The following is a 24,088-nucleotide window of genomic DNA, read 5'->3' as shown; positions in this document are numbered from 1 at the left end:
AATAAATAAATGCTGACACTGATTGGTGACAGCACCAAATTCACTTGACCTGTAAGCGCAGATTTCCTCTCAAGAGGAAAATCCACTAACTTTTCCCATGAAATTCCACTAACATAAAAATTAGAGGTACCATCTGTTTGTGCTCTTCTCTGGGAGTATTTATTCTTGCACATGCCTACAGTTCTCTACGGTAACACAGTAAGAAAGTTAAGAGTATGTCCTAAAGCAGTAGCATTACCACTGCTCTGCACATCACTGGCATGATAATCCTTAGCTCTTATTAAAGTGGCCTTTACTCTGTGCCATCAGCTCAGGCCAAGGCTGGAACACAAGTCCAGGCCAGAAATGTGGTTTCTGTCTGATGCCATCAGCATGTTTTTGTTGTTTAATAAAAAATTTAGTGGAAACATTTGTAGTTTCCAGAAAGTGTTTGGGACTAACCTGGCCCATGCCATTTCTCTGTAAATTACATTGCGAAAATGCCGAAGACATGAACATGCCATAGCAGTTACAGAAAATAGCAGATCTGTTCCTTTTATGAATGTTCAGAGTAATGTAATGTTCTGCAAAGGCCAATTGGTAATAACAAAATTATATTTCTAAAAGCATCTGAAGGTTTTAGGGTACAGATTATCTAAACCCATGCTAATTTGAGGTTGTGGTGTTTCAGTCTATTGCTTTTAAAAGTATTTTACTATGTGACTAGCACCGAAAATGTCACAGCTTTAAAGAAAAGCAATATTGTCTTCTGAACAGCTCTGCCTTTCACTGTTGTAAATGTGTGGTTATGTGGAAAACAACTGTTTCTCATTGAGGCCTGGTTGTATACAAAGTTTGCAATGTTGAAGTTGAACTGTGCAAATTCTCCCATGCTGAAGTATTTTGCCCTATGTATGTGACTTAAAAACAGCTCGTTTTAAAGTTTGGAAAATTTTTATTAAGTTCAACTTCTGACAGACTAAGCATGGAATGTATCAGTTCTAAAGGAAAGCTTTTCCAGAAAATTCTGAATGAGAAAAAGGCAACTTGTCTTTTACCTGGTACCTGTCATTTTAAGATCTCAGAAGTTAAACTCCCTGTGAAGAAAATATTAGAAGTGACGATGTTTGTAACTGTCCCCTGTGGTGGTACTGACCATAAGACCTATCCGTGTGGTCAAATGTGGCTGAAAGGCCTGATGTGTAACTGACGCAGTCTTCAACATTGTTTGCACATAAAAACTGTTTCTTACTGGGATATTAGATTTGTCCCATACAGACGAATGTTTTTGAACCTGTCACTTAGTATTCTGATCTTTGTGGAGCCTTTGAGTGCCGAGAGCAAGCACCTTTCGTGCTCGCTACTCACCAGTCAGGTTTGTCTGCCTCAGTGGTCCCTCCATCATTCCACCTCTCTATCTCGCTGTTTTAGGTGGTGCTTCAGTTTGTCTCCCGTGGCCCACCCAGCACAGCTATGTTGTGCTGAGCACTGTTTCTTTTATGGTATCTGTTAAGCACTTACTATGTGCCAAGCACTATTCTAAGAGCTGGAGTAGATACAAGTTAATCAGGTCAGACCCAGTTTCTGCCCGCATGGGGATGCCAGTCTAAGTAGAAGGGAGAAGAGACATTGAATCCCCATTTTGCAAATGAGAAAACTGAGGCACAAAGAAGTAATATGACTTGCCCAAAGTCACAAAGCAGGCACTTGGCAGATCTGGGATTAGAACCCAGATCATCTTACTACCCGGCCTGTGTTTTTTCCACTAGGCCATGTTCCTTTAATGCTGGTCATGACTGTATTCCAGGACCTCATCATTGATTTTCTTGTCTTGCCATTTGATGCTGAGTATATTTTGTAGACGACACTGATGAGCCAACTCCAGAAGCTGGACGTTTGTTCCCTCCGAGGTAGATTTAGAAGGACAACACAACACCCATGAACACCATCCACTTGCTGTGCACTTAGCAAGATCTGACTCCCCCTTTGCAGGTTTTGTAGGTCTCCATTTTGTTATGATCATTAATGGCTGTGAAGCAGTGTAGGTGTATTTCTTGGCTTGCAACGAGTAGGTTTTTTTCATTTTTGAACCAGTCTCGATGGTGTCATCTGGCCATTCTGCCAAATCTTGATTGCTTCCTGAGAGTCTCTGAGAAGCGCTCATTTGCTGTTTGTATTATGACTTATAGCTGCGGAGGTATGTTCCAATAGGATTTTGGGGCAGTTGTCAGAATCCCTTTAGGTTTTCTTGGTTTTCCAGGAGCCTGTTGTTTAACCTTCTTGATAATATTTTTGTCACCTCTTGAAAGTTTTGAAATACCTACTTTATCCCTGACTGGTGTTGGAAATCCATGACAGGAGATGAGCCACAAAGCTGTAGCATGAGTCTAAGAGGGCTTTAGATACCCTGAAAGATGCCCCAAGGGAGAAGGGGAAGGGATTAAATATGATTTCCACAATGCCAGTACCAAAGTGCAGCCTTGAGAGAAAGGGGCAAGGTCAGGCCTTGTCCACCAAGAACCTGCAGGTGGAGTGGGTCTTTCATTTTCAGGAGCTAGGGTTCATCTGTAGCCTCCCTGATGATTGAAGGTGAAGGCCTGTCTTTTGCTTGAGTTGGAGTTATTGATGAGTGCAAGGATGAATATTCTGGGAAAGGGCTTTAGCTCTCTGAAGCTCCTTTCATCCTGGAATTTGCTGGACTGTGTCACTCTTCTCAGTTACATTTTTGTTAGCTTTTCTGTGCTACAAAGATCTTGGTTTTGCAGATGAATAATGCATACTATTAAGGATATTATTAGTCACCATCTACTACTATTCCTGATATAATACCATGAACCATTCATCCACTTGCTGTGTTTGTCCATAATATTTTATTTCCCTGAAACCAGAGCTCTGTAGTGTTAACATAGACCAAAAGCTGGGGCAGAAGTTATTGCTTCCAAAGAAAACCCAGCACTTTATTGCTCTTCCCTTTCTAGTTCAGGTGCAAATGACATTCCAGAAATGGCTTGCATGCCGTATTGTAGCAGGGAAATGGGAGTAGCCAAGCCCAGCTTGGATTCATTCCTTCAAAATGCGGTCATGGGGGAAGTTAAAGTGTGCTCTTTCTGAAAGTGGAATGGTGGGCCTGCTCGTTGATTCTCTATGGATGGGTTACACTCTTGAGAATTTGCTTGGCAGCCATCTTTAATTTATTTGATCACACTTGGCTGGACACCCTCACATAGGATTGTACTCATATCATTGAAAAGCACCATTACATAGTGAAGAACAGCATGGCATAGCAGAAGGACCATGGCCCTGGGAGTCAGGAGGTCATGGTTTCTTATCCCGGCTCTGCCACATCTGCTGTCTGACACCGGGCAAGTCACTTCAGTTCTCTAGGCCTCACTTCCCTCATCTGTAAAATGAGAATTTAGGCTGGGAGCCCCATGTGGGATAGGGACTGTATCCATCCTAAAAAACTTGTATTTGGCCCAGCCTTATTACAGTGCCTCACACATAATAACACATACCACAATTATTATTGTTATTATCATTGAGATGTAATCAAATACAGAGTTGGAATATAAGCTCCTCGAGGGCAGGTATTATGTCTATTAACTTTATGGTACTGTCTTAAGCACTTAGTAATACTCTGGATAGTAGGCACTCAATACGTATGATTAATTGATTGATTGATTAGCCTCCTGCTGGACCCCTGGATTAGGCCTGCCCCCAGATTCTGGCAGAGGAGTGCTCTGGTAGGAAGTACCATACAGTTCGTACCACTCCCTGAGATTCTGGGGTTTTTGATTGTGGTTCAGAGTCAGGGTTCGACACTGTGTCATCGTGGCTCAGTGGAAAGAGCCTGGGCTTGGGAGTCAGAGGTCATGGGTTTGAATTCCGGCTCTGCCAGCTGTCAGCTGTGTGACTGTGGGTGAGTCACTTAACTTCTCTGTATCTCAGTTACCTCATCTGTAAAATGGGGATTAAGACTGTGAGCCTCACGTGGGACAATCTGATCACCCTGTATCTACGCCAGCGCTTAGAACAGTGCTCTGCACATAGTAAGCGCTTAACAAATACCAACATTATTATTATAACTGTGTCATCTTGAAGAAGCATTTTGGCCTGAGAGCTAATGAAGCATGGAAACTCCAATTCAGTGCATTTTAAAAAAATGCCTCCCTCTTCCAAATCACATATGCCTTCTTGAGGGAGTGGCTGAAGCTGAAGTGTTGAGCCTCATTCAGCACTCCAGATTGATTTTCATGGAAGGGAACCCCTTGTACCTGGAATGCTTCGGCCCTGGGCAAAACTAAAAATAAATAGTCGCTGGCAGACGCTTGCTTTGGGGTCTAAGTGCTGCAGCAGCATCACAACGCTCCATCTCTTGGCCTAGGTAATAATCAGTCTCAGAAGTAAAGGAATTTCCACTCCTCCAGCCTGGGCGGGCTCTGAGCCACCTTCTCTAAAACGGATTGAGAGAGAACATTGCCCTCTACTGGGTATTTTCTTCATTTCACCAAGGAAAGATGTTTAAGGTGGGAGGTGCCTTGCGGTTCCGAGTGGGACATTTAAATTCAGCTCTCCTTTCTGGGGTTGAAACTGATATTCACACATGGGTTAGTTCTTCCATGCCAGGGGGCATATGCTGGATTCTACAACAATGCCTTACACTGTATCCTCATGATTGACTTGTCTGGTGTTTTGGGAACCAAACACAGAGATCTGGAGATGTGTTGTGTCCGTCAATCAGAAAATCAGTGATATTTATTGAGTGATTACTCAGTGCAGAGCGCTATACTAAGAAGTGCTTGACAGAGTAAACAGAGAAGGAGTGTGGCTAGTGGATAGAGCACAGGCCAGGGAGTCAAAGGACCTGGGTTCTAATCCCACTATACCACTTGTCCATTGTGTGACCTGGGGCAAGTCACTTCACTTCTCTGGACCTCAGTTATCTCATCTGTAAAATGGGGATTACATTAGTTTATCTCTTCCCCAGCACTTAGTATAGTGCCTGGTACATAGTAAACACTTAACAAATGCTATTGAAAGAAAAGTACAATGCACTGGAGTTGGTAGTCATGATTACTGCTAACAGTCTACTGGGGAAACAGACATTAAAATAAGTTGCAGCTACAGATACACTACCTGAATGATTGCAGATAGAGGTGGGGCGTTGTGGGAGAGATGCGTTCATGGAGTTGCCGTATCAGAACTTGCAGGGTTCAGAGCAGCTGAAAACTCGATTGTCAAGTATAAAACCTGATAAAAGGTCACCCTAGGGAGATAGCACAATGTGTTGAAGAGGGAAAGTAAAGAATAGGAAACAGTTTGGGGGCTAGTTTGTTAAGAACGTAAAAGGTGAATTGGGGTATAGCAAAAGAAAAAGTAAGTAGAAATAAGAGGAGCCTATAGACTCTGTTGGTTCTGGTAATCAGGTAAATTGAATGCATTTCCCCCCTCCTACCTCACCGCTCTTCTACAGCTCAGCCCACACACTTTGTTCCTCTAATGCCAAACTACTCACTCGACCTCAATCTCATCTATCTCTCCACTGACATCTTGCCCACATCCTGCCTCTGGCCTAGAATGCCCTCCTTCTTCATATCTTCCAATTACTCTCCCCACCTTCAAAACCTAACTAAAGGCACATCTCCTCCAAGAGGCTTTCCCTAAGCCCTCATTTCCTCTTTTCCCACTCCCTTTTATGTCACCCTGATTTGCTCCCTTTATTCACTCCTCCCTCGGTTACACAACACATATGTCAGAGGTCATGGATTCTAATCCCGGCTCCATCGCTTGTCAGCTGTGTGACTTTGGGGAAGTCACTTAACTTCCCAGTGCCTCAGTTCCCTCATCTGTAAAATAGGGATCAAGTCTGTGAGCCCCACGTGGGACAACCTGATCACCTTGTATCCCCCCCCAGTGCTTAGAACAGTGCTTTGCACATAGTAAGCGCTTAACAAATGCCATCATTATTATTACTATTGTTATGTACATATCCATAATTTATTTATTTATATTTATATCTGTCTCTCCCTCTAGACTATGAGCTTGTTGTGGGCACGGAATATGTCTGATGTATTGTACTCTCCCAAGCACTTAGTACAGTGCTCTGCACACAATAAGTGCTCAATAAATACGATTGATTGATAGAATATTTTTAATTATTGTATTTAGATGTTCAGTTTCTTAATTTGTAAGCTCTTTGTGGGCAGGGAACATATTTACCAACTGTTTTGTATTGTACTTTCTCAAGCATTTAGTACAGTGCTCATACTCAGTAAGCACTCAATACATGTCATTGATTGGTTGATACAACTGAGGAGCAACTTATATTCTAAGACAGTACATCCAGGATCAATTAGGCTCTGGTAAGTCCCAGGCAGATGCCTGTACCCCCTCCTATACATCATATGCACACACAAACTGGAGCCACACAAGCTGCCTCCCGGATGGTGTATCTTAATTATGTTTATTTTGGTTGTCTTGGGTTTGCTTTTTGTTTCTATTTTATATTTTAGTCACTGGGTAAATTTCATGAGGTTGTCATAGGGAAAGACAGTAGACTGTGGGATGGGCACACATCCATTCAATCGTATCTATTGAGCGCTTATTGGGTGCAGAGCACCATACTAAGCGCTTGGCATTGTCCCAAGCACACATCCCCCTGAGGTTTCCAAATCCAGCTGCTCCACAACAGGAGTGGAGCAGCTTGGTTGACTACAGTGGGGGCGGCAGAGGGGAGGATGTGAGAGAGTGATGTTGATGGAGATAGGCTGACAAGCGAGCAGGAATCATAGGATTTGGGGAGGGCATGGGAGTGGGGGCCAGAATACCAGTGACAGATGGTGGTTGGTTAGGGCAGGCTTGGAGAACAGAATGTTATACCCCAAGATCTGGGAAAATTAAATTGTTTTTTCATTAGCCTCTCCTGCAATGTCCAAGAAATTGAGTGGCGATGAGTAAATATTAAAACACAGTCACCATCCATAAACTACAAAAGCAGTAACATTTCAAAACAACTTAGCCTTCAAATTGATCTGCTCAAAGCAAAATATGTCTGATCAGGGTAGGCTGAAAAACTGAAAAGTAGCAATTCTGTTTTAAATATAGGAAGACATTGCGGAATGAGAGTCTAAATATTTGTGAGTCTGTGCTTTAGCATAGCTTTGATTTGTTCAACAAACATCCGGAATGTATTATGCTACATGAGGACTATGTTTTTGAATATAATATGTACTTTCCAGAAATCAAACTTCAGTAGGGTGTATTTGAAAAACCCAGCTGAGTTTCAGAGCTTGGGATGTAGGCTTGAAGAACCTTGTGAAATTTATTTTTTCTATTATTTGGAAAGTAGACTATATACTTCTAGATATGAGGGGGAATTTTTTTTAAATATAACTAATCATTTGCTTCCTTTGTCATTTCCTTTTCAGTTCTGTGGTGTAGCATGATGCTGAACAATCAAAGCCAGGAAAGTCAGATGAAAAAGATGAAAGAAAGCAATTAAGGCCAAAATTCCCATAGAGTATTTGTGTGGCATAAACATAAATTCAAAGTTGGGCATAAAACATCAAATGTTAAGGTTTTTATTGTGCACTTAAGTGACTATGACCTTGTTTCTGCAGAAACTGTTTTTCAAAGCAGTACCATCTCTCTTTTTCTACAGTAGCATTTGCAGTGCCAGATTTTTCCATCCTAAAAGTTAGCATTGCATCCAAATATTGCATGGAATAAACGAGGCGTTTATGGGAGACTAGGGTGAGGTTGTTGTAACAAATGTTGTATTGAATTTTGCTGGGTGGTGACTAAAATGAGACTTATTAAATATGATCTAGGAGGCCCTGTAGATTTTAACAGATCTTTTAGAAATATATTTTTGACTGTGTAAACCTGCGAACCTCCTCAATCTGATAGAATTCCCTGTTGTCGGGTTGGACCTGATCTGGCAAATCTCATATTTACACTGTTTTAATACAGAAACCGTATGTCAAAGTACCATAATTTAAAAAAATTGATAGCATTCCTAAGTACATTCAATTTACCCCACTCCCGGAGCTAGTAGCTCGTAGCTGAGAAATTTTCCATTTTTTGGGTCATTTCACATTAAAATAGGAATCCCAATTTAGGAGCTTCACCATGTGCATTCTAAATGAAGCTCACAGATCAATTTATTCAGCAACTGGAATTGTATTGCAAGAAATTAAATTAAAAGTTCTCGGGAATTCTTTTTTGCCCAATGTTAGCTTACCCAATGGGTGGCAATTATGATATTGGAAACACATGCTCCGAAAAGCCACCAGACATGGTAATTATTTCTTTTTCAGGCTATTAAGTAAAATGACAGAAGTTTTTTTTTTAATGATAAATGTGCTTTGGAATGTATCAGCTAATTCCCTTATACTACAAGAAATGATCTAGAGCTCCACAAAGTCTAAGTCTGTTACTTGAAGACTAATTTACATTGTCCTTTTGCAAGTCTCTCATTGCCTCTTGCTAGTATGCTGTTATAAACACTCTCTTTCCTTATTCTAACTCCATATGGAAGAAGCAATATGCTAGTGCTTTGGTATGCTGTTTAAATCGGGGCAAGTGTGACAGACACTAATTGAAGCACACATAAATTTGGAAATGTCTTGTATTTATATTTAACTTCAGTGATTTTCCTTCTGATAATTTCAGGGTGATTAAGATTTGCTTTCCTGTTAACTTAGGTATTAATCAGTTAATGACATCCTTATTTTGTGACCTGCATTAGTGTTAATGTTAGAAAGTTATTAAAGTGGATTGTGCGGTGTGGGGGAGGAGAAGGTTCTATCATATATAAAATTAATTTACTTTGCTCCTGCTTTTTAAATCATGTGTTAAGAAAATAACTGGGTTCTTTCCTGTTACTTTTATAAATAACTAATTATAATTTAATTTTCATATCATAATGTAATGCCCCAGGGTTTTTATGCCAGGAATTTTAAAATTATTATAAAATTATTTTAGAGAAAACTTTTGTAAAGAAAATCTTAAACAATCTGAGATATTTCTTAACTTTTTCTAGGCCATCTGACATTTTTATATACTGGAAAACAGCCGGCACTTTCCCTTCACTCTGTGTATCATTGCTGTTTGCAACTAGATTCCTCCCTGGGCATTGCCCTTGGGCTGTCGAACTGGGAGAAGGATTGGGGTGAAATGTCTTAAGGTTTTTTTTTTTTTAGTCGAGAAAGAAAGCAGGCAGACGAACACTTCACAATGTATGTCCACTGTTTAGGACCCACAGAAATCATTTTCCCAATCTTCTCTTCTTTTAATTTATAGCTTCTCAAATTTCCTCAGCATGGAATTTTACCCCGCATTATTTCTTTGCTGGTAATTTAGAGCCAGTTGAGACTTCAACATCTTTGACAGCTTTGTGGCTGAGAAGGATTTTATTTTTTAAGCTGTGATTCATTCCCATAGTTGGTCTTATCCTCAAGGGTCTTTGCTTTCACATTGGCCATAAGATTTGGTCCCCAAAATATCTTAAATCCATTTGCACCTCATTTTTGTCCAGTAAGTAAGGTATCTCCATTGCTTGTTATGTTAATAATAGTAAATCTCAAATGTTTTCTGTATTTGAAATGCAGCTTTTCTGTTTAAAAATAGTCCCTGCCTCAAACTAGAAAGTCGCTTGATGCTGCCATGAAGTTTTAAAATGAAAACATTTAAGGCACCTTATTTACATGCTGTGAAGGGTTTCCTGTTTGCTCACATTCCTTCCCCCTCCAACTGCATATAGGGGTTGAAGGGAGATGGTGGTAAAACTGTACTCTTGGGCAGCAGAGGAGGTGTTGGACTAGGTGAACAAACTCGCCTGTCGAAAGTAGCCCAGCACGAGCACCTCCCACGGTCAGGACTGATGGCGTTTGCACTGCTTGCTCTGTTTTCCAAGTCACCTTGAAATTATTATTGTTATTATTAGTATTATTATATTGTATTTGTTAAGCAGTAACCATGTTTCTAGCACTGTTCCAAGAGCTGGGGTAAATACAGGTTAATCAGGTTAGACAGAGTCCTTGTCCCAGATGGGGCTCACAGTTTAAGTCTTGGGAAGAAAAGGCATTGTATCCCCATTTTACAGATGAAGAAACTGAAGCACAGTGGGCAACTGGCAGAGCTGGAGTTAGAACCCAGGTCCTCTGGCACCCAGGCTCTTTTCATTAGGCCACACTGCTCTTCAATAGTCACTTGAATTTATAATGAAGTCTATCTATTAACCTCTTCTTTCATTTTGCCAGAATAATCTACAGTCCAAGCCAATGTTTTCAAGAGGCTTCATCTGTAAAATGGGGATAAACTACCTGTGTGTCCTTCCTCTTCGATCGAGAGTCTCATGTGGGACAGGGATTGTGCCTGATCTGATTATTTAGTATCTATCATCACCATCAGTGGTATTTATTGAACGCTTACTATCCCAGCACTTGGCACGTACTATTTTGAAAATAAAACAGTAACAATTTTAATTCCAAATTCTTCTACACCTCATTTTCCTGTAGCAACTTCAATGTTTTTCTGGATAGCAATAATACCTGAAGGGTACCTAGGCAAATTTAAAAATCTATTTAATGATCTGACCACCATATAAAAAATGCTGAAGTCATTTGATTTTACTAGGTGATTTCTCTTGTGCAACAAAGATCATTTCATTTGAAAACATCAGTTTTCCACTTTTCTTCATTTTTATGAGTCATTCAAGTTGGTGGTGTCTACGAACACACGGATTTCTTGGTAAGCCATTTCTCCTTGGTCTGATAGCTAATCAGAATTACCAGGTAACCAGATAATAAGGTGAAATGGGGTGAAGGTATTTATCACGGATGTTTCAGCTCTGATGTAGCACTTTATTGCTGCTCAAACAGTAAGGATGGTGATATCAGGATCAGGTGTTTCCTGCCTCGCTGTTGCCTACGTGGAACATGTGGTTTTAAGCAATGTTTTGAACAAATACCTATTAAAGGAATTCAACTTTTTTGTACCAAAATGGTATCAATAAACACCAGATGTCCTGCTGAAAATAAATCATGGTTGAGTTTTTTAAAATAACTCCTATTTTTAAATAACTCCTACAAACAATTAGATGCAAAGTCCTGATTGAAAGGACATGAACTAAACAGTAGAGCAGAGACATACACCAAAGTGGGAGTCATTACAATGGAAAACATTTTCTCAAATTTACGAGATTTCAGAAACTTAGTCTACCCTGCTGTGTAAGGAGGAAAATGAAGATTGTAATGATGAAATATAAAAGGCTTGGGATTTGAATCAGGTTGCTTCCAACTCTACAGCGTTTATGACTTTCCCAGGCATGAACTCTGCTCTTCGGTGCACGTTCTATAAATAAGCAGACTGGCCTTCGCCTGTCGGGACGGCTCATGACCCTTTCAATAGGATCCAGAAGTCCCATTTTAATCTTCAGCTCCACTGGGACCTTACCTAGGAAGATAGCATCCAGTGGGAGGACATCAGAGCTGTAAAGTTCAGAGTATCAATCTGCATTCCTTTTACGTTTTGATCTCTTGATGAGGCTAATGAGAATTTCCTATATTTGAAGGCCAGATGGCATGAAGCTCTTCTAGGTAGATTACTCCCTTGGGGGATGAAGAATGACCCTGAGCAGCATATTATGTGTAAATGTATGTGTGTAACATGCAGGCAGATGACAGAATCAGCCTGGAAAGAGAATGCCAGGCTCCTAGTTGCCAAGATTGCTACCAGGTGCTATAGTAGTACGATCCTGTAATCAATACAGGCGGGAAAGTGAGTCTGAACCCCCAACATCAGTGACCCGGCCAAAAAAAACTGCCAGTGAGGGCATTTCAGTACAAATGGTTTCAGTGCAGTTGTGTCCCTCCTCTGCAGCTCAAGAGAGGGGCTGATAAATCAGGCCAGGGGCTCCATGCTGGTGGGAACTCTAGGCTTATCTTTGGTTTGCAGGGGCTCCCCTATCTAAGTGTGAAGGAGCATATTTGCCCCCACCATGGGGCCAGCCCCTGCCCGAGGCCTGGCCCAGGACCTGGGCTGTCACGTGCCAACAGCCATTTGGGCCCTGTGGCACCATCGGCTCCTATAGCTCTGGTGGAGAAAGTTGACCCACATGCCCACCACTCTCATTCTTTCAGGTGACAGAAAGTGGTCCCCATCTACTCCACAAGTCCATCGCCCACCCCAGGCCACAGAGTGACTTTAAGCAGTGCTTAACCCCTTCCCCTCCTGCTCTTGCAGTGCCCACTCTCTCCTCGCAAAGGATTTAAGTACCTCGACCCCCTCCCCACAATGCCTGCTTGCTATTCTGGTAAATTAAATTATGTTCTTTCATTCCTGCATCAACATCATTGATATTAATTTCTCATATGGCTAGAAGAGCCCCTCATTTCTCTCAGTGCCCCAGCATGTACACACCAACTCCCATAGGAGTGGGAGTAAAAGTGGGAAAGATTGTGGCAGTTTGGTGCTGCTGAGAATGATAAACAGCCCCAGCTAATATGGACTCTCCCATAAACTAATGCACTGTTGTTTTAGAATGGTTTAATTTTAGACTATTACCATTTCCCCCTTTAAGTTAGTCCTCTGCATTTTAGACTGTGAGTCTCTTGGGGGCCAGGGGCCAGGCCTAAATCATTGTCCATGATTTTTGCTCAGAGGCAATTATTAATAGTAATAATGATAATTCTGGTATTTTTAAATGCTTACTATGGGCCAAGAACTGTACTGGGGAAGCTATAGGATTATAAGGTCAGACATGGTCCTGTCCCACATGGGATGCTCAGCTAATTAGAAGAGCTCAGTACAGTGCTCTCTTCACTAAGTGCTCAATAAATACGATTGACTGAGAAAGAACAGGTAAAATTGGGGATTAAGAAGGCTTGCATCAGCTGAAGAAGATCCTGATGGGGTCTGATTTCTTGTAAATAGCATTAAGCAATAGCTTAGTTATGCTTAACATTGTACCTACTCCAGCGCTTAGAACAGTGCTTGGCACATAGAAAGTGCTTAATAAATACCACTGTTATTATAAAATTATATAGTATGTAGAGGAATTTAATATTATTTTTCCCAAGGTTCTGGATCAAACCGCAGTTTATAACATGAAAGTCTTTGGGAAAACTTACTCCATGATGCAGTAATATTTTCATTTGCTGTGTCATGGGGTGTGACTGGACAGCAAGGGCTCTTCTTTAGAAATAACCAAGTTTTATTTTTAACGTAATGAAATAATAATTATAATGATAATTGTGGTATTTGTAAAGTGCTTACTTTGTGCAAAGCACTGAACTAAGTGCTAGGGTGGCTACAAGCAAATCAGGTTGGTCATAATCCCTGTCCCATGTGAGGCTCCCAGTGTTAATCCCCATTTTACAGATGAGGTAACTGAGGCACAGAGAAGTGAAGCGACTTGCCCAAGGTCACACAGCAGACACGTGGTGGAGCCGGGATTGGAATCCATGACCTTCTGACTCCCAGACCCGTGCTATATCCACTATACCATGCTGCTTCTATTGCCATCCTTGCAGCTTTTATGGATCAATATTTGTGCCCTTATAGCTTGTGGTACTCGTAATGTTTGTAGTCAATCAGTCAGTGGTATTTATGGAATGCTTATTGTGCACAAAGCATTGTACTAAGCACTTGGGAGAAAACAATACAACGAAGTTGGAAGACATGTTCCTAGCCACAACGACGTTACAATCTAGAGAGGGAGACTGTAAATAAATACTTTAAAGCATATAATTTATAGTTACGAATATAAGTGCTCTGGGTCTGAGAGGGGGTGAATAGCAAATGCCCAACGTTCACAGATCCAAATGCGTAGACAACGCGGGGGAAAGGAGCATAGCCTAGTGGATGGAGCACAGGCCTGGGAGTCAGAAAGACTTGGGTTCTTATCCTGCTTTGCCACTTCTCTGCTGTGTGACCTTGGGCACGTCACTTAACTTCTCTGTGCCCCAGTTCCCTCATCTGTAAAACAGGGATTAAGACTATGAGCCCCATGTGGAACATGAACTGTGCCCAAACTGATTATCTTGTACCTATCCCAGTGGTTATTTCAGTGCCTCGCTCTTAGTAAACGCTTAACAAATACCATTAAAAGAGAAAGAAAAAGAGATGGGGGTGGTCAGGCAAAAGAGGGCTTAATCGAGAAAGGCCTCTTGGAAGAGATGTGACCTTTGAAAGTGGGTAGAATGGTGGTCTGATGTACGTGGAGTGGGTGGGAGTTCCAGGCTAGAGTGAGGACATGGGAAAGGGGTTGGCAGTGAGATAGTTGAGATCAGGGCACGAGGAACAAGCTGCCATTAGAGAAGCAAAGTGTGTGGGCTGGGCTGTAATAATTCAGAGAAGATAGGAGGGAGCAAACTGAGTGAGTGCTTTAAAGCTGATGGTAAGGAGTTTGATACAAAGGTGGATTAGCAACCACTGGAGGTTTTTGAGAAGTAAGGAGATGTGGACTAAACAGTGTTTCAGGAAAACAATCCAGACAGCAGAGTGAAGTACAGACTGAAGAGAGGAGCGATAAGTTTCAGGGAAGTCGGTGGCGAAGCTGATGACGTCAAGGAGGGAAATGATGAGTGCTTGGGTCAGAGTAGTAACAGTTTGGAAGGAGAGGAAAGGGAGGATTTTAGGAATGTTGTGAAGGTAGAACTGACAGGATTTGGTGACAGATTGAATATGTGGGTTGAATGAGAGAGATGAGGTGAGAGCACCACCAAGGTTACTTTTTTCTGAGGAAGGGAGGACAGTGGTGTTGTCTGCAGAGATGGGAAAGATGGGATGGGAGTGCAGAGTTTGGATGGAAAGATAAAGAGTTCTGTTTTGGACATTTTTAGTTTAAGGTGTTGGCGAGACAGCCCGGTAGTGATGTCCTGAAGGCAGGAAGCAGTGTAAGACTGCACAGGAGAGAGGTCAGGGCTGGAAATATACATTTGGGAATCATCTGCATAGAGATGGTAGTGGAAGCCATGAGAGCAAAAGCAAAAGCCATGAGAGAGTTCTGCAAGGGAGTGGGTGTAGATAGAGAATAGAAGGGGACCCAAAGCTGAGCCTTGAGGGACTCCCAATATCAATAACAGAGGAAGAGCCTTCAAAAGAGAATGAGAAGGAGTGGTCAGACAGATAGAAGGAGAAACAAGAGAAAACAGTGTAGATGAAGCCAAAGTTGAATACGATTTCAAGGAGAAAAGGGGTGGTCCACAATGTCAAAGGCAGTTGAGAGATCTTGAAGGACTACGATGGAGTAGAGGCCATCAGATTTGGCGAAAAGAAGTTCATTGGTTACCTTAGGGCTGTTTCTATGGCATGAAGTGGACAGAAACCAGATTGGAAGGGATCAAGGAATTGGAGGAGAGGATGTGGAGACAGCAAATGTAAACAACTCTTTCAGAAGTTTGGAGAGGAATTGAAGGAAGGAAATGAGGTGGAAATTGGAGAGAGCCATGGGGTTAAGGCAGGGGTATTTTTTAGGATGGGGTTGCAGTAATCATGTTTGAAAGCAGTGGGGAAAAAGCCATTAGAAAGAGATTGGTTGGAGATGGCAGTCAAAGAGGGAAGAAGGGAGAGATTTTTGTTGTGAGAACAGTCACAGCATTTATCCTCCCATAGGTGTGACAGACTAAATGTCAGGCTTTGCCACCCAACTCCTGTTCCTCCACCTCATTGGTAGCCCAGAGGACCTGACCAGCAGTCTCTAGACTATATTACAGGGAGGTGGGGAGCAGGGGAAAGTTTCTGTTCTCAGGTAAGAATGAAGTACGGTGTGACATTCTGCCAACCAGGCCTGCTTTTAAATAGGCATTATAAAGAGAAATCCAGTGCACACAGAGTCACATGTAGGTGGTAAGGACATCTGTGGAACCAGACTTCTGGAAGCTGGTGACAAATTTCTAGTGCCAGATCACTCACTGAACCTTAAATAATAGTTCTCAAAAAAGTGTTTAGTTTTCCTCATAAATGTGTTAGATTTCTTTATAATCAACGTGTTACACACATTTCAGTACCCTTGATTCCAATTAAAGAGGGCTCCTTGGCTTTGAGTATGGAATGCCCCTGGTGGGAGGAATTCTCCAATTAACCCAAACTGTGAGAAAGAGTAATCCTAAAAAATTGCGTCCTTTTATCAGCTGTCACGCCCTCCGTCCTAGTGTGCTGAAGAAATATCTGTGCTTCGTGACAGCCTCTCACAGAGTCATGGGGAAGACAGGTGGTGGTGAGGGCTGTCCGCCTTTCAGATGCTGGCTTCCAACACATTTTGATATTTATTATCGAATATTGTGGTCTTCACATTATCACCCATCTTCCCATTTGTGCTGTTTTTCTTAAAGGCTCTCAGAGCACTTCACAAGAAGTATTTGTCACCTATCACTCCAGTCTAGACTCCAAGTTCTTAGTGGGCAGGGAAAGGCGTTTCACTACTCTGTTATATTGTTCTCTCCCAAGCACTTAGAACAGTACTCTGCATTACAGTAAATGTTCAATAAATACCATTGTTGATGATTTACTATTGAGATCTGTGGTCTTCAGATCCATCTTCCCATTTATACTGTTGTTCAAAAAGGCTCTCAGAGCCCTTCACAAGAAATATTCGGCACTATTCATTCTGTTCTCAACTGTAGGCTTCTTGTCAACAGGGAACGTGTCTACCTACTCTGTTACATTGTTCTCTCCCAAGCGCTTAGTACAGTCCTCACATTCAGTAAGTGTTCAATAAATACCATTGATTAAGTGATTCACCTTGCTAACTCTCACCCACAATTGATGGATAAATGGTGTGAAAAATAGGTTTACTGGTAAAATCTGAGACGATTCCACTCCTAGTTTTGTATTCCCCCCAGCAGAGGTGAGGTGGGCAGGAGCTAGGAACCATGTGGGTGGCATCTCTCTCCCCCTGGAGGGTCTGGACTCTGCAGTTGGACTACCTGTTGGTGGGGGGCTGCCTTCCTCCTTCTGCCCAGCATCCTGAGAGCAAAGGCAACTTTTCCACTGTTTGTCTGGGGTGACGATATAATCATGAACTGCTCCCTCCAAGAACAGCTTCCACTTACCTGATTTTAGCATGCCTTGTTGTTTGTTACAAATCCCTATTGTTCTGTTGTCTGTCCTCCCCTAACTAGATTTAGGAAACCATGTGACCTAGTAGAAAGAGAAGAAAACTGGAAGTCAGGAGACCTGGATTCTAATCCCTGTTCTGCCAACTATAAAAAACAGCTATTATTATTATTAATAATAATATTATCGAGTGCAACTTATGGGACCGGGACCTAGTCTGAATTGTTTGTTTTACTACAGGACTTAGTGCAGTTCTCTGCACATAGTGCTTAATAAATATTAATGAGTAATGATAACAGTGATGTTTATTTGGCCATAGCAGATGTTAAGAAGACTTCAGCTATTTATGTAAAGTTTTGGCCAACCTACTCGTCTGGTCTCTCTACCTCCAGCCTCTCTCCTCTTCAGTCTGGCCTACGTAGAGCAGCTCAGATGATCTTAAGACACAGTGCAAAATACACAGCTCCCCTCCTGAAAGACCCCAATTGCTTTGGTCTGAATTAAATAAAGACTTGCGTCTGGTTGTCTCACTCCATTAGATGGTGAGCTCCTTCAAAAGCTGGGACCATTTCTTTTACTTTTATTCTGTGTTCCGAAGTGACAAGACCCAGCACATGCTGAGTAAATCCTGGTGCAGTTAATGATGATGGTGATGATGATGAAGAATCACCTGGATTCCATTTTCCATTTGACTCTGATTTCTGGGGAAAATACTAAAATAAGAAATGGATGTGGCTAATGGATAGAAATATTAATTTCATCACTGATTAAAGAATAAAATGGATTAACTGAGTAAGCAAGAAATAGTCCCAGTATGTAAAAATTATTGGTTTTAAATGCAGATGCCGGGTATTTGAATCCTCTAAAATTTAAGAAATATGCTTGTGCTTACTCAGCGCTTCACTGTGATGGCTATATTTCCCTTACCTTAATCATCCTGCATTGGGGATTAGGCCTGGAAAACTCAGCAATTACATCAAATTGCAGGCTCCTTGTAATGACCTTTATCTACCACACACATAGCTCCCTGAGCCTGTAGCTAAGCTAGTAGAAATTGTAGAAAGGATAAGAATTTTTGACTGCCATTCTAGGTTTGTGCGCTTGCTTCAACTTCTGTGATGCAGGAAAACGGACAGCTGTTTCTACCCAAGTCTGAATAATATGTACTCTCATTTTCTTGGCTGCTCTCTTTCACTCACAACTCAACCTGTTGGGGTTTGAAGATCTGAGACGAATAAGTCGTTGACCTATCTCTTTTCTCCAGCTTTACTCCAAGTCTTGTTTCTGTGCTTCAAGTGCTGAGGGAATAGGTGCCAGGGCAGGGACATTTCCCCTTGTGGGTGTGCTTTCCCCACATATTCTTTGCAGCAGTTAAGAAAATGGGTGTTTGTCAAAACCTTTTTCAACTCTTTCAGTTTTTATGATTGCTCTGATCTATCCTGTGATGAGGGAGTCGTCAAAGAAATGAAATTGGTTGGGGACATCCTGCATTTCTTAGGGCTGGCTGTTGGGCCTGTTCTGATCTAGAGGATTCTAACTGACTTAATTCTAAAATTGCACATATCCATCCTCACTACAGCTCCCTTAAACCTTTCACCTAAGTAGCTGCTGTTTAGATCCTCATTACTCATTCCTGGACTCTTGTCCCTGTTGCCCATTGCTTTGACTGAGCCACTCTTCTGCACGTAATTTTTTAGTAACTTCCTATTCAAGGGTAGAACAGGATCAAGGGACTCGTTTACTGCTCCAGAATTTTCCCATTCCCTAGTTTCCTTCCTCTTCCTGTTCTGACCTCTTCCCAGGTCAGTTCACTCCACACTCCAGTTTCCAATCATTCCATTCCCTGTGCCTGAATTGCCTCTCCAACCCCAATATTCCCCTCTCATGGAAAAAAACTCATACAATTCTACCTTCTCCGTAAAGTGTTTCTCAACCAACTAAAAAAGAAGTAGCAATGTCCCATAACATGCAGCTCCCATGACATGCTCTTTCTCACCCACTAAATGTCCTCACCTTTGCTTGCAAGTAACATAAATGCTTACTTTGGTTACATATTTGTCGTTTGGATATCTTACTCCATGTCAGTGATGTCCAAATAAACGCTGGTAGCACATCCATTTAACACACAAAAGCAAACATCGAGGATAGTTACAAATGTAAATAAGTGTTTTTAAATGGTTTTGATGGTGATGATGAGCCTCTCTGTATGAGCCTCTCTTGCTGCTTTCAGAGCAGCAAGAACAGAAACTTCAAGTTTCAAAATAGTAGTAGTAGTAATAGTACTTATTGAGCACCCTTTGGGTATAATGCATTGTGTTAAGCACTAGGAGAGTACAAAGCAAAGAAGTGACATTTTCCATATCCACAGAAGCTTACAGTCTAATGGGGGAGGTGGGCATGAAAATATTTACAAATACAGTAGTGAAAATCGACAGCTAAAATGCAGTTGCAATCAGCATATATACAAAAGTGCAGAGGTTGGGTATGAGTCAGAAGGATCTGGGTTCTAATCCCCGCTCTGCCACTTATCTCCTGTGTGACCTTGGGTAAGTCACTTACCTCATATGTAAAACAAGGATTAAGACGGTGAGCCCCATGTGGGACATGGACTGTGTCCAACCTAACTATCTTGTACCTATCCCAGTGCTTAGTACAACCCCTGGCACATAGTACTTAACAAATACCTTTATTTTAAAAAAGGCACAAATAGGGAAGGTGCTTAGGTGTAAAAATATACAACTATGTGTGATTGCAGGATGGATGTGACCTGGGAATGTAGAGTATAATCAAAGAATGCCTCCTGAAGGAGGTGGAGTTTCAAGAGGGCTTTGAAGTTGAGGAGAGCTGAGGCGTGACTAGTCTGAGGGGGTAGAGAGGTCCTGGTGAGAGGAAGGGCATAAGCTGGTGGTGGAACAGTTGGGAACAGGGCACAGTGAAGTTAGCTTGGGAAGACCAAAAGGGTGGGAGCTCACTGTGACTGGGTTAAGATAGCTGATAAGTGAGATGGAAGGAGTTGGTGGTGATGAGGAGCTTCTGTTTGTTATGGAAAATAGTGTATAACTATTGGAGGTTTTTGAGAAGGATTCAGTGATAGTATTTATTGAGTGTCCACCAGTTACAGAGCACCGTTAGGGAGCACCATACTAAGTGTTTGGGAAAGTACAATACAACAGATTTGGTAGACATGATCCCTGCTCTCAAGGAGCTTAAAGACTATTTGTAGAGACAGACATTAAAATAAATTACAGATGGGGAAGCAGCAGAGTATAAGGATATGTACATTAAGGGCTGTGGAGCTGAGAGTAGGGTCACTATCAAAGTGCATAAGAGACACACACTCAAGTGCATAAGTGAAGGCAGAGGGAAGGAAATTCCAGTTTAAGGGTTACCTCACCCTCCCCTGGAGATTGATTGGATGTAGGATCTCTCTGTGGCTGAGGTCTTGGACTAGGTAAGTCCAAGGGTTCAGTCTGTCCCTAGTCTGAAAAATATCCAGAATGTTTGGGCCGTTCAGGAATTACCCCAGGAGACCCTAGACCAAACCCAGGTTGGCATCAACTCTGTTGGATTCAAGTAGAATTGACTCAGACCCTCTGCTTCACAACTTATCAGGCTGTCTTTGGTCCAGCAAGCACCTGGCTAATGTTTGCTAGGCAAGAGTTCACCACTGAGGCATGTACCATCCTGTGTAAGCCACCCCACAACCCCCGCTTCTAGTCGATGGAATTTGTTACACTCCTTGACGATACCATCAAATCAGGTATTACCCATCGAAGATAATTGCCCCACCCAAGTGATGAATGACTTCTGGCATTAATTACTGAGGGGTCTTGCCAGTTGAATTCATCTTCAGGAAAGGAGGCAAATACTAGTCTGGACAATTAGTTACTGTAGGTGGGAGAAGGAATTTGGCCAGAGGCAGTTTTCTTTGGAAAGAGAAAGGAGAGAGAGCTTGAAATATTTTTACTTGTGAGGGGAAATAAGGGTATGGTGGGAAGTTCAGTGGAGAAGATGAACATCTGGAGTTTTCTCGTAGTCCCCCAAAACTTTCAGAAGCTTGTTTTTATTAGGTGTTAACCTGAGTTTGGGGATAGAGTAGGGAACACATTTATCAAATATTAAATAATTGTGTTATTTCAAATTCCCATTTTGATCACCTTGCTATGGGATCTGTTTTAGGGACACATTATTCAAGGAACTAACTTTTGCCTTATCAAGGAATTGGATGTTTTACTTTCCTCCATTCAGATTGTAGGTCCAGAAAACAATAAAAACTGAAGCAATTTCAACATCGTTGAAGAAAAATCTAAGGCAGGTAAAGCAGAAACCCCACAGTTACCCAGCTCTCAGATAGGTGGAGGGAGAAAGCAAAATAAACAGGGGAACTAGACTTAAAACAGGTAAGTCTGCCTCTGTTAACCGATAAAATAAGTTTTACACCTGCATAGTTGATAACATTCAGAGTTGGCATAGGAAAGCCATCAAATTTTTATCAAGTTCACTCTGAGGCACTTTCTGCTCACCTTTTAGAGATAAAAATTTCAGTCAGTTTCCTCCTCTAATTTATGGCCCACAAACCAGCTAAAGGACCCTGCCAGGAAATTGAAAAATCAAAATTGAGATATAAGGAGGAAAATGGAGAGAGCTTAAGAAGACTTCCTTAAAAGATATGCATACGCATAATATATACTATACTCTATATACTATATGTACACATTATGTGTAGAGTTGCCCTTTGTACTCAAGGAAGATGTCAGTGATGGTGAAATACCCATGTGTGTGACTAAAAAGGCCAATGCAGCACTCACAGTTGAGTGCACAAAAAGGCCATCTCGTGTTGTTGTATCATGATTGATGTTTGTAGCACTTTTCACTGTTTTTGCTTTGCCTCCTTGTCTCTTGTTCCTTACCAAGGTTTTGCTTAAAGAAAGCCACTCCTTTTTTGATGGCAATTTACTACATTTGTCTGTTTTTGGCAAATGACTCCCAGTTTTTCAGCTGGGTTGCAGTATTGCCTGAGATTTTGCTTCACCAGGTCCTTGTGTAGCCCATAAATGATGCTTTTGGAACTACTTAGTAGGGACAGGTAGATGCTAGATTTACTTAGCAGGAAGGAGAGGTGTTGCTTTTTGGCACAGGCAGTCGCACAATAGTCTTTCTGTAGAACCTATTAATTGAAATAACCTTCTCGGCTAGGAAACAAGAAAACAATGAATACTGTAAATCTGTTTACAAAATATGCTGTATCTCAGCTTCATAAAGAGAAAACCCTGTGATTAGGTCTTCATTTACAAGTTACCTGGATAATTTAGGTTGTAAAATACACTCTGGCAGGAATGGATATGGATAGTTCCGTCAAGTGGTTCAGGATAGATATGGTTCCCACTTGTGTTCATGGCATAATGTATTTATCAGAGAAGCAGTATGGCTTAGTGAAAAGAGCACGGGCTTGAGAGTCAGAGGATGTGGGTTCTAATCCCACCTCCACCACTTGTCTGTTGTGTGACCTTGGGCAAATCAGTTAACTTCTCTGTGCCTCAGTTACTTCATCTCTAAAATGGGGATTAATAGTGTGAGCCCCACTTGGGACAATGATTATCCTGTATCTACCCCAGCGCTTAGAACAGTGCTTAGCACATAATAAGTGCATATCAAATGCCATAATTATTATCATTATTGTTATCCTGAGGAGCCTATGAACATTTCTAATATAGGACTTACACTTTAGGCTTGAAACAGTCTAGGTAAGAAACTCCTTACCTTCAGCTTTAAAGCAGTGAATCAGCTTTCCCACTCCTACCTTACCTCACTGATTGACTAGTGAAGCCCAGGCCACACATTTCACTCTTCTAGCGCCAGCTTGCTCACTATGCCTCACTTGTCTGTCCTGCTGCCAACCCCTTTCCCACTTCCTCTCTCTGGCCTCCCTCCCCCTCCATACATGCCAGACTACCATTCTCCTCACCTTCACAGCCTTATTAAGGTCACATGTCCTCGAAGAGGATTTCCCTGAGTAAGCCTTCCTTTGCCTGGCTCCCTCTCCCTTCTGCGTTATCTACACACTTGGACCTGTACCTTTTGTGCACTTGGCATTTACTCCACTCAGCCCCACAGCACCTAAGTATATTTCTTTAATTTATTAATTTATATTAATGTCTTTCTCCTCCTCAAGACTGTAAGTTCACTGTGGGCAGAGAACCTGTCTACCAACTCTGTTGTTTATACTCTCCTAAGCGCTTAGTATAGTGCTCAGTGCTCAGTAAACACTCAATAAATACCACTGATTGATTGATTCATTCATTCATTCAGTAGTATTTATTGAGCACTTACTATGTGCAAAGCAGTGTACTAAGCACTTGGAATGTACAATTTGGCAACAGAGACAATCCCTGCCCAATGACGGGCTTACAGTCTAATCGGGGGAGACGGACAAAAACAAGACAACATAATCACGATAAATAGAATCAAAGGGATGTATACCTCATTAACAAAATAAATAGGGTAATAAATCTTTGGATTTGCACAGGAGGTGGAGGTGGGACTCTAGAGGCCTGGCAGTACTCTAAGGAGGTGGTGCATTCCTTTCCTGGGGAAGTTGAGTACAGGAAGTAGAGTCAGAAAAAAGTGACTTCACATTTACCTGGTCTGCCTCTTTGCTCCCACACTCCCTTTACCTCTCAGCCCCAGGGAAATGCCAGGAAGGGAAATGCTAGAGTTTGGAAGAGAGGGATGGCAGAAGGGCAGGAAGACAGGAGGTGGGGAAGAGATTGTTTGCCAGTGTGTCTGTAGGGTAGGAGAGAGGGAACCACGAGAATCTTGGGAGACTAAAGACAAGCAACACAGATCTGGAAGAATCTTGATTTTCCCCTAGAGCTTTGCATCTTCCTCCTCTCTTCCCAGTTTGTTTTATCCCCCCCTTTTCCTCACACTTCTCCTTTCCTGTTCCCTTTTTCCTCTTTCCCTCTTCCCTCATATCTTTTTTGACATTTCTTCCTCTTCCCTACACCAAAAAAAATTCTTTCAGCTCCCTTCCTGCCTCCCCCTTCAA

At 41.8% G+C, this 24,088-nt stretch overlaps 1 protein-coding gene across 4 annotated transcripts in view; it reads left to right on the top strand.

Annotated features, from left to right (window-relative positions):
* GPC3 (glypican 3) overlaps positions 1-24,088 on the top strand; it is a 429,039-nt gene that overhangs the window by 311,845 nt on the left and 93,106 nt on the right. Inside the window, exon 7 of one of the 4 annotated variants that reach the window (XM_007666186.3) lies at positions 7,407-8,845. The exons of the other annotated variants lie outside the window; for them this stretch is intronic. Within the exon in view, the coding sequence (XP_007664376.2) occupies positions 7,407-7,424 (18 nt within the window). The 3' untranslated portion in view covers positions 7,425-8,845. Of the gene's footprint in view, positions 1-7,406; positions 8,846-24,088 lie in introns of those variants that run through there. 4 annotated transcript variants of the gene reach the window in all.

This window comes from Ornithorhynchus anatinus, chromosome 6, assembly GCF_004115215.2.
Source record: "Ornithorhynchus anatinus isolate Pmale09 chromosome 6, mOrnAna1.pri.v4, whole genome shotgun sequence".
NCBI classification, from domain to species: Eukaryota; Metazoa; Chordata; class Mammalia; order Monotremata; family Ornithorhynchidae; genus Ornithorhynchus; species Ornithorhynchus anatinus.
The sequence above is the reverse complement of the archived record's forward strand: the minus strand, read 5'-3'. Positions and strand labels throughout refer to the sequence as shown.